Genomic DNA, 14,414 nt, shown 5'->3' on the forward strand with positions numbered 1-14,414 from the left:
TGGCATGTCTCAGAATTCTGGGTTAAAAGACCTTGAATGTCTAGGCTATGCCCTGAATGAAAAGAGCGGTTTTTCAACATTTATTTCTTTGTTGTAGTTAATCCCATTTACTTTATATTTGCCTTCCAGCAAGTTCAGTTTTTTGAGATTGCCCCTTTCTTACCTCTACGGAGATAGACTGTATAAACTTTTTCTGGACTTCAGTATAATGACACACGCTTGAGATCCAAGTTCCTTTCACTGTTTGGTAGATAAAGTACGTTTTTAGGCAAGATAATGCTGTACTTTAATAGCCTCTGAAATATGGATTGTATTCCTTAATCTGTCTTTGTCCATAGAACAGTATGTGGTCATAAATAATAATAACTCTAATTGAGTACTTACTATGCTGAGCGCTCTGCTAAGCGCTTTTCATACATTGCTTCATTTAGGGCTGGGACTAAGGTGAGGTGAAGGATGCACTTGACTGAGGCACAAAATTTAAGAGGGAGCCAAAACACTCAGTAATGAAGATAAATATTTTAATGTAATATTTTAAAAATCAAATTAATATGAAAAAATCAGTGGTAAACAAAATGTCAAAAACTTAAAGCTGGGGTAAGTATTACTGATTTTCCTTTTGCTTCAGGCTGCAGTATGCCTTGGGATGGCACTGTGACTGATCCTGTCTTTATTTAAAATCTTGATATTTTGTTTACAATGATTTCTTGTATTAGGTTTGATTTGTATAAATGGTCCATTAACATATTATTTATCTTGATTGCTGAAATTTTTGATGCACTCTTAAATTTCATGCCCATGGTAAATGCTTGCCTTGCCTCCTTCTAGTCCTGGGCCCTAAACTTCATTTCATGCTTCCGAGAGCTTAGAGGTATTGGCCTTATTACTTGGAGTGTAATTCATGGGCCAGCAGCATTTGTCTCACCTGGAAGTTTATTAGAAGCTCAGAGAAGCTAAGAAACTTGTCCATGGTGTTATGCATTTTGTGAAATAGTGGAAGAAGAATTTCTTTGACCTTGAACCTCTCCTCCTAACCACCAGGGTGTAAGTTTACTTTTCCGAACATCAGTTTTCCAGTCTTTAAAACGTGGATGGCAATACCAGCTGTTCCTCCATCCTCACGAATTTGTGGGGTAAATGAGAGAGGATAAAAACAGAATCAGAGAACAGGAAAATACCCAGACAGATCTTCAGGCTGAGCCGTTTTCAGAGCCCCGATTCCTGCTCTGGACAGGACAGCCGCTCCCAACTGTTTTCCCCAGCCCCCTCCCTGAGCAAATAGCCTTTCCTAGCATAGCCCTTTGTGGTTTTTGGAGACTGCTTTTCTGTCCCCCAGGAAGTCTTCCCATCCTGGTGAAACAGTGCTGTTTCCTTCAGCTGGTCCTGCTAGGATATGCTCTCAGACTCTTTATTATGTATTTTATTCTCCTCTAGCCAAAATCTAGTTTGTCTTTTTTTGTTAGCCCATCAGTATTTATTGAGTATATACTATCTTCCAGGCCTGTGTTAGGTTTCTCTGAACTCGTTTCTCAGCCTGAATACAGTTGCCTGAATCTGCTGGTTATTTTTCCCTAGTTATATTATATCCACAGCTATTTTGTAGACTTTTTGGGGGACAGAGGCTCATTTGTAAATATATGTCTACGTATCTCTTCTGCATTAGGTAGCAAGCCCTATAAACAGTAGGCATTCATTAAATTCTCGTTGATGGATTCTAGAAGGACTTTGCCTTTCTGGTAATGTGATTTTAGGCTTTCCCTATACTGCCCTGAATCTTCTATGCTTCTTTTTAAAATATTTCTCCATGGAGATAGCAACAAGCCATTAACCGGTTTGGTACAAAGGTGATTGTAATACAAAACCATGATTGTCTCCCAGCCTTTTTTTCTTTTTCTCTTTGTTGTTGTTTTTTTTCTGGAATGAATTACATCCTCTCCTTATAAAGCTGAGTGCTTGTGGTCATACTGTCACCTTTGGTTATCTTTCAACTCTTAGAAGGAATTTTGAGGGCAAGGAGGGCATAAGCTCCACATTTTTTTAACTTTGTCTCTTGTGTCTTTGATGTCAGATGGGCTCCTTTAAGCCGGGAGGCAGAGTGATCCTGGCCACAGAGAACGATTACTGTAAGCTCTGTGATGCCTCCTTTAGTTCTCCGGCTGTGGCTCAGGCTCACTATCAAGGGAAGAATCACGCCAAGAGGCTGCGGCTGGCGGAAGCTCAGAGTAACTCATTCTCGTAGGTATTGCCATTTTCTCTCAGGCCAAAGTGCTATGTAAGACTGACTGTCTTTAGAGAAAAAGAGTCCAAAGGGATCCTTGTTTAGAAGTCTCACGCTTTTAAAATCTCTTTTCTCCAGGGAATCCTCAGAGGCCGGTCAGCGGCGGACCCGGAAAGAAGGGAATGAGTATAAGATGATGCCTAATAGGAGGAATATGTATACAGTACAGAATAATTCAGGTATCCTGTGGATTTCCATGTACCTTGGCTACATTCTGCAAATGGTCTTCTTTATTTTTATTTCCTTTAACGGTAATAGATAGCCCTGAGAATTTGGGGTTAGCTAATTGTTTTGTTCCATTTGTCTAGTGGCTTTTCAAGCTGGTGTTTATTTCAGGTCTTATTTCTTATTTATTTATTTATTTATTTTCGGTTTAATATATTATTTGTTTTGATTTTAAATCATAGTTTATGTTTTAAGGTCTTTGATCATAGTCCCTTTATACTGCTTCTGATGTTTGCCAGCCGAGAAATGTAAAATTCATTATAAAAATGGGCTATTTGGTTTAAAGTTGCACCATGTTAAATCTCCATTTGTTGGGGAAAATAAAAAGATTGAGCAGTGGCTTTAAACTGAGGTAGTGAATCAGAATTACTGGGGGAGTTTTTACAAAATACACATGCCTGAACCATGACTTAGAGATTTTCAGTCAGTAAATTCGGAGTGGGACCCAGGCATATGTGTGTTTTGAAAATGCTTGCTCAGTGATTCTGATATACACCTTCAGTTCAGAACTGCTGCGGTATAGGAATGTTTTCTGCATTTTCTGATTATCTCCAGTAGGGAGAGTTGAACTGAATAGTCCTTCATCCTCCCCCTGCCACAGCCTCCAGCGCACACATACACCAGCAGGGGTAACTCATGTGAACAGTAAGTCAAATGAAAAACAAAAAAGTTAATTGGAAAGGCAAGAGAAACATAGAAAAAGGGACTTATAGAAAGCATAATGTAATATGATTGATAAAAGTTGAAACATGTATAAGTGTAAATTTATTGAAGTCCCAGTTAAAAGACAAAGATTATAAGATTGGATTAAAAAATTCAGCTGAGGGATGCCTGGGTGGCTCAGTTGGTTAAGCTTCTGCCTTTGGCTCAGGTCATGATCCAGGGTTCTGGGGTCGAGTCCCACATCAGGCTCCTTGCTCAGTGGGGAGCCTGCTTCTCCTTCTCCCTCTGCTGCTCCCCCTGCTTGTGCTCTCTCTTTCTCTCTCTGACAAATTAATAAATAAAATCTTTAAAAAAAAGGTTCCACTTAGATGTAATGAACACTGGGTGTTACATAAGACTGATGAATCACTGAACTCTACCTCTAAAACTAATAATACTCCATATGTTAATTAATTGAATTTAAATTAAAAAATTTAAAAAACGAAAAAATAAAAAATAAAATAAAAAAATTAGCTAACATGAAGGAAGCTGAGACAGCTGTGTTAATATTAGATAAAATAAACTTCAGGACAGAGGGCAGTTTAGATTACATTTTCTGGCTGGAGTACAATTAAATGAGAGGTCAACAACAAAAAATATATTTAAAAAAACCCTACAAAATTTCCATTTGTTTGGAAATTTTAAAACACTTCTAAATAACTCCTGGATCAAAGAAGAAATCATACTGGAAATTAAAAATTCTTTTTTTAAAAGATTTTATTTATTTATTTGAGAGAGAGAGAGCACTTGTGCATGAACAGGGGGGAGGGTCAGAGGAAGAGGGAGAAGCAGACTCCTAGCTAAGCAGAGAGCCTGAGGCTATGCGGGACTTGATCCCAGGACCTTGGGATCATGACCTGAGCTGAAGGCAGATGGTTAACTGACTGAGCCACCCAGGCACCCGGAAATTTAAAATTCTTAAAATCAAACAGTAATAAAAATATATTAAACTTTGTAGGATACAATGAAAGTAATATTTTGAGAAAAGTCTTAAATATTTATTATAGTAGAAAAGAAAGCAGAGAATTAATAAGCAATGGTCCAACTTAAGAATTCAGTTATATAACTGGGTATTTACCCAAAGAAAACAAAAACACTGTTTTGAAAAGATACATGCACTCCTGTGTTCATTGCAGTGTTATTTACAATAGCCAAGATATGGAAGCAATCCAAGTATCCCTTGATAGATGAATGGATAAAGATGTGGTGTGTACACACACACACACACACACACACACACACACACACACACACAGAGTCATAACAATGGATGAGATCTTGCTATTTGCAACAACATGGATGGACCTAGAGGGTATTATGCTAAGTAAATACAGAGAACAAATGGTTGCCAGGGGAGGGGAGGGTAGCTTTGGCAAAACAGTGAAGGGGAGTCGGAGATACAGGCTTCCAGTTATTGAGTGAATAAGTCAGGGGATAAAGATACAGCATAGGGCATATAGTCAGTGGTACTGTAATAGTGTTGTATGGTGACAGATGGGCTATACTGTGTGAACATAGCATAATGTATAGAGTTGTTGAATCACTATGTTGTTCACCTGAAACTAATGTAACAGTGTGTGTCAGCTATACTTCAATAAAAACAAACAAACAAAACCCCCCAACCCTAAAATACATTAGTTTTAATTTGGTTTACCTACAAATAAGTCACATTGAGTATTTTCAATGCTGAAGGAGAATTTATTCAGGTAATTATAGATCAGCTTTTTTTTTTTTAATGCAACAGGCCAGTAAATTCAGCTTAACATAGTTAAAAAGAAGTCAGTTATGTAAAAAGAAAAAAAATTACCAATAATTCCACCAACATTTTTGTATATGTCATTCCCATCTCTCTGTATATTACTTCTTTGAAGTAGAAATGTGATTATATTTTGTGATATTCTTGTTTCACTTAATAGCATAATCACATTTTCATGTAATCAAAGAAAATCAAAGAGTTTTCATTACTTACAGTGACTGCATGGTTTTCCGTTGCATTCATTACCATAATTTTTCAAATCATGTATTTGATCTCTCCCTTTCCCACATCCTCCCATAAAAACTTGTATGCACACTGATGAAATAATGTCCTTGTTGATAAATCTCCATGCAAAAATTCTTGGTGTTTTCTTAGGATAATTCTTAGAAGTAGAATTTTTGGATTAAAGAGTTAGCATAATTATAAAACTTTTCATATAATGTCTAGAAGTTAAACAATTTTTAAAATTTTATTTACTTTTTAGAGACATTGTCATTTGGAGCTGGGGCTGGGGTTTGGCTCTACAGTAACCTTTCTGACAGTGGTTGGAGGAATCATTTTCACTTCTTAGATGGAACCTGTATAAAATTGTAATTTATTTTATTTTATTTTTTTTAAAGATTTTATTTATTTATTTGAGAGAGAGAGAGACTGAGAGAGAGAGCACATGAGAGGGGGGAGGGTCAGGAGGGTCAGAGGGAGAAGCAGACTCCCCGCTGAGCAGGGAGCCCGATTCGGGACTCGATCCAGGGACTCCAGGATCACGACCTGAGCCGAAGGCAGTCGCCCAACCAACTGAGCCACCCAGGTGCCCTAAAATTGTAATTTAAAAAAATCTATTAATTTTGCATTCATTTAAAGCTGAGAGTCCGTGAATTTTATAATCTGAGCTCAGCATGGCAAATTACAGTGATAATCAGACTGTCGTCATTTGTTTAGTGAATGTTTTGAAATGGATACATCATTTTTATCTCTTGCTTTAGCAGGTCCTTACTTCAATCCCCGCTCTCGGCAGAGAATCCCGCGTGATCTGGCCATGTGTGTTACTCCCAGCGGCCAGTTTTACTGCTCCATGTGTAATGTTGGGGCTGGTGAAGAGATGGAGTTCCGGCAGCATTTAGAGAGCAAGCAACATAAAAGCAAGGTGTCTGAACAGCGGTACAGAAACGAGATGGAGAATCTAGGATATGTATAGTGGTTGTTGTATTCAGATAGAGCAGCTTTTCCTGCCTGTTGTTTGCCTTCTGTCAATATGCCCTGCTTTTGTGGTCCTTTTGATCTGAGTCCATTCCTCTGCTTAATGTTAATACGTGTAACCTGCAGTGGTACCATGAGATGTCAAAACTGGGGAAGGAAAAGAATGTGCTTCTTAGGTCATGATGCGTTTTCAGGTCAGTTGTGTTGAGTTACTTAGAGCATGTGACCTACCTACCCCACGAGAAATAACTTTTTATCTTGACCAAGTTCTGGTCAACTAGTAGCCTGATCACTTAGAGCTTTAACTATTTAAAAACTTCACCTTCTTTTGCAGTTTTAGTTTTATGTACTGTTAAGTAAAGAATTTTATTGATTCCTTCAGATAACGGTAAAAACTGGTAAGCAGAGATTTTGGTTTCCCAAGTTTTCTTTGGAACCACCTCAACGCAATGCCTTGCCAGTAGGATATACGATTATAAGCAGCATTAGGGTCTTTCCCAGTACGTGTTTTCCCCTTGTCTTCCCATTATTGATTGAAATGCAGATTTTCTTGGATTCATACACTTCCAGTGTGCTTGTAGACTTCCAAATGGTGAAATTTCATTTTCATTTGTGGATTTCACACATTTAAATGTGGGCTTCTTCCTTCCTCCCCCCTTCCCCCACCCTGCCCCAGTTGAATTAGCTTGTTTAATAGGCTCATTTTCATGCCCCAGCTATGTTGTGAGCTTTCCAAGCCCCCTGTTCCAATATCCAATGTGTTTAAGATAGATATGCTATTTTTTTAAAAAATATTTTTCAGGTGGTTTTGGGAAATGTAAAGATGTGTTTGATTTTTCAATTTAGAGTTATTCATTGATAATAACGTACTTATATGATGGTCTCGATTTTAAGTTCAGATCTCTTGATATTTGTTTTGGCAGACTTTTTGAATGAACTGATCCTTAGGGTTTATTTACATTCTTTCCTGTCTTGCCAGTTGGTTGGTTGCCCTGAAAAATACTACCCCCTTCCTGTTTCATAGATAGAGAGGAGTTTAAAAAAAAAAAAAAAGTTAACCAGATTTTAGTATCATCATTTCCATAGTAAAATACATGAACTTTGGTTTCCTTCTTTATAATTCAGCTTCCTTGAAAGGTCATAGAAATACATTATGGATTACTTTGGTATCTGATAATTATAACAGTATTATTATTATTATTTTTTTTTTTTAAATAAGCTCTAGTGTATGGCTAGATAAACGAATGGAGTACCCTATGAACTTTCATTAGTTGTATTTTATCTACGTACTATATTTACATGGATAAGACTGGTGCTCATCCATACTTTTTTTGAAAGGCCACATCCACCAGGAAGTTTATAATGAGTAGTATCTTTGCACTATGGTCAACTCACATTTGATTGCTTTTATTACTAATTAAAAATGAAACTCCTATTATTCTTTGAGAATTCTATAGGCAAAGAGATGGGGAGAAGGAAATTATAATCATCATTCCTTTCCTTTAATCTTTATGAACAGTTTTTGAGCAACCTAGATCCATATTTAAAATTCAGTTTTGGGATAACCACTGGTAAAATATCAAGTTGCTCTTCTGTTGAAGTGGTGGTTTTTTGAAAAATAGAACCTACATTTTTTTTTTCCCCTCCCAGAAACAGGAGAATGAAATAACATTATTGAGATTCTATCTAGAACTGTGACTCTGAGTATAATAATCCTTTTATACAATCGATTAATTTAGGGCAATTTAGAACTTATTTTATTGGTCAGTAGGTTACTCATTTTGCTGCTAAGTATAACTTGTGGGTAGAATTTAATATTACAGTGCTGGCCACTTGGTTCTATAATTATTTAAAAATCTTATTTTTCCCCTTTCTCTGTAGTCTGTGTGTGTGTGTATATATATATACACGTATATGTATGTATATATATGTACTTATATACATATATACACACATACATGTATATTTATGTGATACCATAGAGAAGATTTCATTGGATCCTTATTTCAGGTAATAGTAAAAGATCGTGGATAAGAATTTACAGTTTGTAAAAGTGGCATTTTTCCACTTTCAGTTTTTCCTTTGCAAACAAAATTGAAGGATTTCCCCCACTCTCCCCACTTAACAATTTTGTTACATATATACAAAAAGCAGTGGACTTAAAGGCCTTGATATTTTTCCTGGCCTTGCATATTCAGGTTTCCAATCTCCCAGTGCCCTTAATGGATGTTATGAATGCATAAATGCATTTTCTTTAAAGAAAAAAGTTAGATTTATAGTGTTATTTCTTACTTGCTCTATTTCTTTGCACTAAAAAAGAGCTGTGTTTGTTTTATATGACACTTTAGATACCATATTGCCTACAATAACTCGGTTTGTTCCTTAATTCCCAAACTGTAGGAAGTTGATAACTTCCACGATCATTTATAGAGGTTACATACACATCCCCCCCCCCAAAAAATCGCAAATCTCTATGACAGTGGGTTATTTTGAGCTTGTTACCTTGCAGTATTCTCCTGTGCTCCATAGGTGATACAAAGGTGACAGAGGTTGTCAGAAAGGAAATACCTAAATAAATACATGTCTGCATGGTACAGTTTCTCATCTTCATGCATTCCTATTAGACAGTGTTTTTTCCCTGTTGAAGAAGGCCATTATTACCACCATAGTCAGTGATACGTGATCTCCGTTGGTTTCCTTTTGTGCAGTCCAGTCCTGCTTTGTAATGTGCTCTAGAATCTGCACCCTGTGCTGCCCAGGAGTCACGTTAGTATCTTTTTATATGCTGTATACAAGGACGGACAGAGGCCTAAACAATGGAAGACCTTTAGTCAAGTCAATAGATTTTAGTAATCATCCGCAAGAACTCATAGCATCCAAGTCTCTTTTCTCTGTGAATATCTCTGTGTAAGTTGTCATTTGAAGTCCATGTTAGAAGATAACAATTAGAAACTCTTCTTAAGATATTGAGGGCCAAGAAGTTGTAAAGGAAAAATTCCATGTTCCAATTAAAAGATTGGACTGCCTATGCAGCGTTTGAAGTGTTTTTTTCAACAAGTTAAGCTACAAAACGGAGTGTACCATGTAAATCCTTTTGGCTCCACACTGAACAGAAAATACTTTGTTGGTCTTGTCTTTGTATATCATGTACTACAACTTGTAAATATGTGCATGTTTTTTATTACATTTGTCTGCTTGTCTCTTATTGCACTGAATTCTACAAGATGCATAATATTTTATACTGTTCATTTAGAAAAAGTTCCTTCTCCAACTCTTCCTCATTATTTCCCCTCCTAATGAGTCTTAGAAAACCATTTAGGATTTTTTGAAACTCTAAGACTGAATGAAGAATCATGGCTGTCTGAGACCATTCTTATGTTCCTCTGACTTACACAGCTGAGGGGAAGCATGAGATCTTCCTTCCACCTTATTTTATAGAACTGATATCTTATAGTTACTGTCTACACTTTCAATGAGGGGAATGGGAGAAATATGTTTGAGCAAACATATATTTGCTTAAATCTTCCTCTGTAGATAGATTCTAAGGATTAGCGGTGGGATTTATGACTCCTTCACTCCTGAGTTGGCTGGGACTGTGAGCAACGACAGTTTGAGGACTGTCCAGTGACCTGTGTAAAATGAGTCTTGCTTGTGTCAGGGGAGACATAACTGTTGGGCATGGTATCCTCTACAGAGAGGCCTAGGGATGGTGTGAAACCTGTTTTGTTTCCCTGATATTGGAATGTAGGCTGAAAGTGCTCTCTAAAGAACTTGGTGAGGCATATATAAGACAATAGAACTTTAGAAATAGAAATATTTTGTCAATATAGGCAAATGTTTAGTGCAGGCTTTTGAACAAATGCTTAAGAAATATTCCACCTTACCAACTATTTTTTTTTTTAACCAGCCAAATTATTGTTCAGGAGTTTCGTACATAATAGTGTTTTGTTGTTGCTTTTGTTTTTTGGGGGTTTTTCTTGGCTGTAGACCTCTCTCATGGGAAGCTGTTACTAGCAGTCTAGCTGAATGGACAAATAGCTGTGTAAATAGCTTCTCATATGACGTTTCTGCTGATAGCTGTTTGACTTTTTCTTCCCATTATGAATGGGAGGATCATTTGTAAATTCCCTTTCTGGGTAGCTACCAAAAAAAAAAAAAATACTGGCTTATGGTCCCATGTGACCCTGTCCCCATTAAGCCCAGAATATGAGTGCCTTTAGCAGGTTTTAGCATTTCACAGAGAGAAGAGATGATAGAATTATTGCCATTAATCAGAATTCATAAAACAGAAGCTTGGAATAGCAAAGGTCTGTGTAAATTCTGCATTCTGCATTTTTTTTTTTTTTTTTTTTGGCCTAATGCGATTTCAATTTGAAACTGAGTAAAACTGTTAACATTATTGATCAGGAACCATACACCCTGAAAATAAATCCAGTTGTCCCAGGCTGACAATAGTCATAGATTATTTTTCACCTTGATCTGTGTTGCCTTTATATTTAGTGAATAGTAGTATGGTGGATGGGGAAGGGCTTGACGCTGATATTTGGAAAAACTTTATTCCAGTGGTCTTTTCAAAACTTGTATATTCTGTAGGGAGAAGAGAATTATTTACTTGCAAATGAGGTGTGTGAAGAAGAGACTGTCTTTTCCACAATACTTACTGTGTTAGTTCATCTCTATGTTAAAGAAAGGATCTTCAGAAATTGGGTTTGAGGCCTTAAGCAAAAATTCCCACTTCAGTTAATTTACAATTCTAAATTGCCTGAGTCTTTAAAACACACTGCTAAATTAATTTTATTGTAGAAAGAGTAACATTTCCCTCAACATTTTATTATGAAAAATTTTAAACATACATTGGAGTCAAATTTTTTTTTACAATATATCCACCAGTAAATTCTAACATCAACACTTTACTAGGCTTGTATTACCACATATCTGTCCATCCCTCTATCCATCCATCCATGGAGTTTTTAAAAATATGTATTTCAGTGTGAATTTCAGACAATACATTTCCCTTAAATACTTCAGCATAGGTGTCATTAACTAGAGTTTATTATCTGTTTAATATGACTGTCTTTTTAAAAAGCAGTGTATGAAGTTGATAACTGGAACCAAATAACATACATTATTTTCTCTTGTGGACTTTAGCCTTCTGATTTCTGTTTTTATGTGTGCTTAGCGTGAAGGAAGACCACTCCTTTCCAACCTCAAGTTTTCTGGTGTTGGTCATTTTAAATGCTTAGTTGTCACACCTTTTAAAGTTCCATTAAGGATTTTTTTCTTTATCCCTCTTCTATGATATATTTTTGCTGAACTATGCAGCTTCTTTAAAATAACTGTAAGTTATGGATTGGGGTTTATTAAATCAGCTTATACCTCATTTCATTCTATGGATGCTTTTCTCCATGAAACCATGTCTCTGTCATTACTTTCACTTGCTCTACCAGCACATAGAGAGGCGGAGAGAGTCAAACCCATAGATGATTAGCTGTTTTAAACAACTCAAGAAGAAGATTTTGTAGTTTTGAAAGTTGAAACCATTAACTTCTCTAAAGCCTTTGAATTCCCTGAGAATTGTCATTGCCCATGCTGCCTCTAGCCATAATTAGCAGGATCAAAAATGATTGTACTGTACAATGAGTTGTTGAAATTGTGAGCCTTAGTAACCATCTTTAGCTTTACTCTAGTACTATTTAGAAAAAAAAATTTTTTTGACACATGCCTTTATTTTTATGCCTTTTTTTTTTTTTGGACAAAATCTGAAGAATTTAAGTGACTTGCTCCAGGTCATGAAGATTCAATGGATAAGTCAGAATCGGAACTTCACTGTTCCTGATTCATATTCTTGTGCTTGTGTGATAAGCATCATGGCTTCCAAGATAACTGAACATTCCTTTGGGGACCTTAAAATGAAAGTATGTATTTTTTACTGATTATTTAGTTTTTAGGCATTTCATGATTCTTTGAACTTAAAGATTTTTTTCATGGTCATGTTCCTCATTAAGCCAATGTAATTGCTAAAAACCTCACTTCACTGTTGAATACCAACTAATAATGCAGGTTTTATCAGATTTCTTTTTGCATTTAAATAACCTTCATGATTACTCATAACTTTTTCTATGTAAGTGCTTAAGTGACCCCGTCACTAGTGAAAATAAATGTTCTATATCACTGATTCAATGTATATTCTCTACATGATATATTTTTTTAAGGAAAAGTAACCCCACGTGTCAGGATGAGTGATATCCTAGGGCAAAGCACATATAAAGTTTATTTCTACTCTGCAAATCTGGCATTTACGGGAACAAAACTCTTTTAGAGTGGCTGGTCATTGTTTTGCCTTCCTTTGGTACTTGAGCACCTTTCTGTGGTTTTGTAAATCAGTGTGTCATTTTGTAAGAATTTCATGTTGATTCTGTGTTAATTGGTGTTCACCTTGTGGTATCCTCAGCTGACCATAATAATTTAGTTTGGGTATGGTGTATCTGCTTTGAAATGCCTTACTAGAGCATGTCAGATTCTGCTCTAAAGCATTCCATGTATCTGCTAGGGCAATAAGTTGCCTCTCTTGGATGTATGCTGTACATCCAGAAGCAAAACTGATTTTGCTTTCACTGTTAAGGTTGCATTTTAGTGTAGTTATTGTTTTAAATTAGAGAATAAAATCATAAAAAAACAAACAAGGGAGACTTTAGAACCCTTCATTTAATGGCATGGCAAACTTTTAAAACTGCTTTTGCTATTTCACTAGAAAAATATCTAGTAAAGGATATGGCTAAAAACCGCCAGCCAGAACTGTATGAAATTGGGGTTGTTTCCTAAATTTTTTCTAAATGTCATACAGGGGTTTAACATCTGTGTATGTTGTTGGGGCTAAGTGCCAGTCACCAATTTGGAAATCTGTTTGCATTCTGGGGCTATAAAATGGCAAAAGTATCATGGGATTAAAACCAATCAGCTGTGAATTGTGAAATTGAAATTGCTTTTTTGGTTTTATTTTCTTCTGCATATTGAATATAGAAATCCAAAAGTTATTTAAAATTTACAGTGCTTATGTTGATGGCTCATTTTGGCTGTGTATCCTCACTTATGTACTGATTTCTGATAAAAGCTTGACATTATTATAACAGGTATTTTGTGTTCAATTTAATAAAACAGTTTCTGAGTCTTGTCTGCACATTGTTTTGTTCTGAGTTGGAGATCACGGGAAAAAGATACACTGTCCGCACTGATGTATTATTTTCAGTGCCAATGGTCAGTGGCTGTAGGTTCACCGTTCATCAGTCTGCACGTGATCTGCCGTGGACTTCTTGAACTTGTGCAGAGTATTGTCAGCTCTTGGGCTTACAGTAGACTTGACCTAACTGGTCCCACTTCTTCTTCCCTACATCACTGGAGTTAGCCTGAGACTGGAGCGAGTTCTCAATTTTATTGATATGTTTTAAAATTTATCTTCCCTTCAAATTCTGAGAAATTTTGGGCTTAGCAGGACCATAATCACTGCTTCTGAAAATAAACACATATGAAAAGGCATCTACCCATTAATCTTTTGGGTGTTTCACATATAAAAATAATCTTATAATTAGCTTATATATACAATATATTATTGGGCTTTGGTCATTTAAGAACTCTGGTTTACTCAGTGCAATGTGCTTTTGATTTTAAATGCTCATTTTAAAAAGTAGATTATAGGCCTGGGAAGGTGCTGTTATGGTTTGTTTAATCAGGATGCAAGACACATACACTTACTGTCGTGGGAAAAATTCTTGTGTCTGCACAAAAAAATGTTTCTGAATGAAGTGAATAGATCACATTGAATCTGTCTGTGTGTTGTAAAAACACTCAAGGCAGCACATTTTATTAAATCATCTCTAAGAGATTTTTAGCTTAAAAGAAAGCTATGATAATGGGCATCAAAAAATAGAGCCTTAAACCACTAGCTTTTCTTTTCTTCAGGCATTTCTGAGGATTATTTGCTGAAAATCTATTCAAGATCAATCGCTGGGTGTTACCCTTTAAAATTGTCTGTATGTAGAAGACTAGCAGTGAAATTTCCCAGTCTGTTATAAATTGATAAGATTGTAAAGAGATCAGAAATAGATCTTTTTGTGATGAGTTTTAAGATATTTATCATCTGAGTTGAGACTTAACCCATCAAATTTTATACCTTCTTGTGGGATATTCATGAGCTGTTGAAATTTGGGAACTTAGAAAAAGATGAAGACAGGCAACAATTGTGCACTTTAAAAATTATTT

At 36.0% G+C, this 14,414-nt stretch overlaps 1 protein-coding gene across 3 annotated transcripts in view; it reads left to right on the plus strand.

Moving 5' to 3' along the window:
* ZMAT3 (zinc finger matrin-type 3) overlaps positions 1–13,638 on the plus strand; it is a 34,668-nt gene extending 21,030 nt beyond the window's left edge. For 2 of the 3 annotated variants that reach the window (XM_032407168.1, XM_032407169.1), the window contains exons 4-6: positions 2,069–2,235; positions 2,357–2,457; positions 5,945–13,638. In XM_032407168.1, coding sequence (XP_032263059.1) covers positions 2,069–2,235; positions 2,357–2,457; positions 5,945–6,156 — 480 coding nt within the window. In that variant the 3' untranslated portion in view covers positions 6,157–13,638. The remainder of the gene's footprint in view (positions 1–2,068; positions 2,236–2,356; positions 2,458–5,944) is intronic. The other variant, XM_032407170.1, reaches the window with a different exon arrangement.
* Positions 13,639–14,414: the final 776 nt, after the last annotated feature.

This window comes from Phoca vitulina, unplaced genomic scaffold (assembly GCF_004348235.1).
Source record: "Phoca vitulina isolate PV1807 unplaced genomic scaffold, GSC_HSeal_1.0 scaffold8, whole genome shotgun sequence".
Lineage (NCBI taxonomy): Eukaryota > Metazoa > Chordata > Mammalia > Carnivora > Phocidae > Phoca > Phoca vitulina.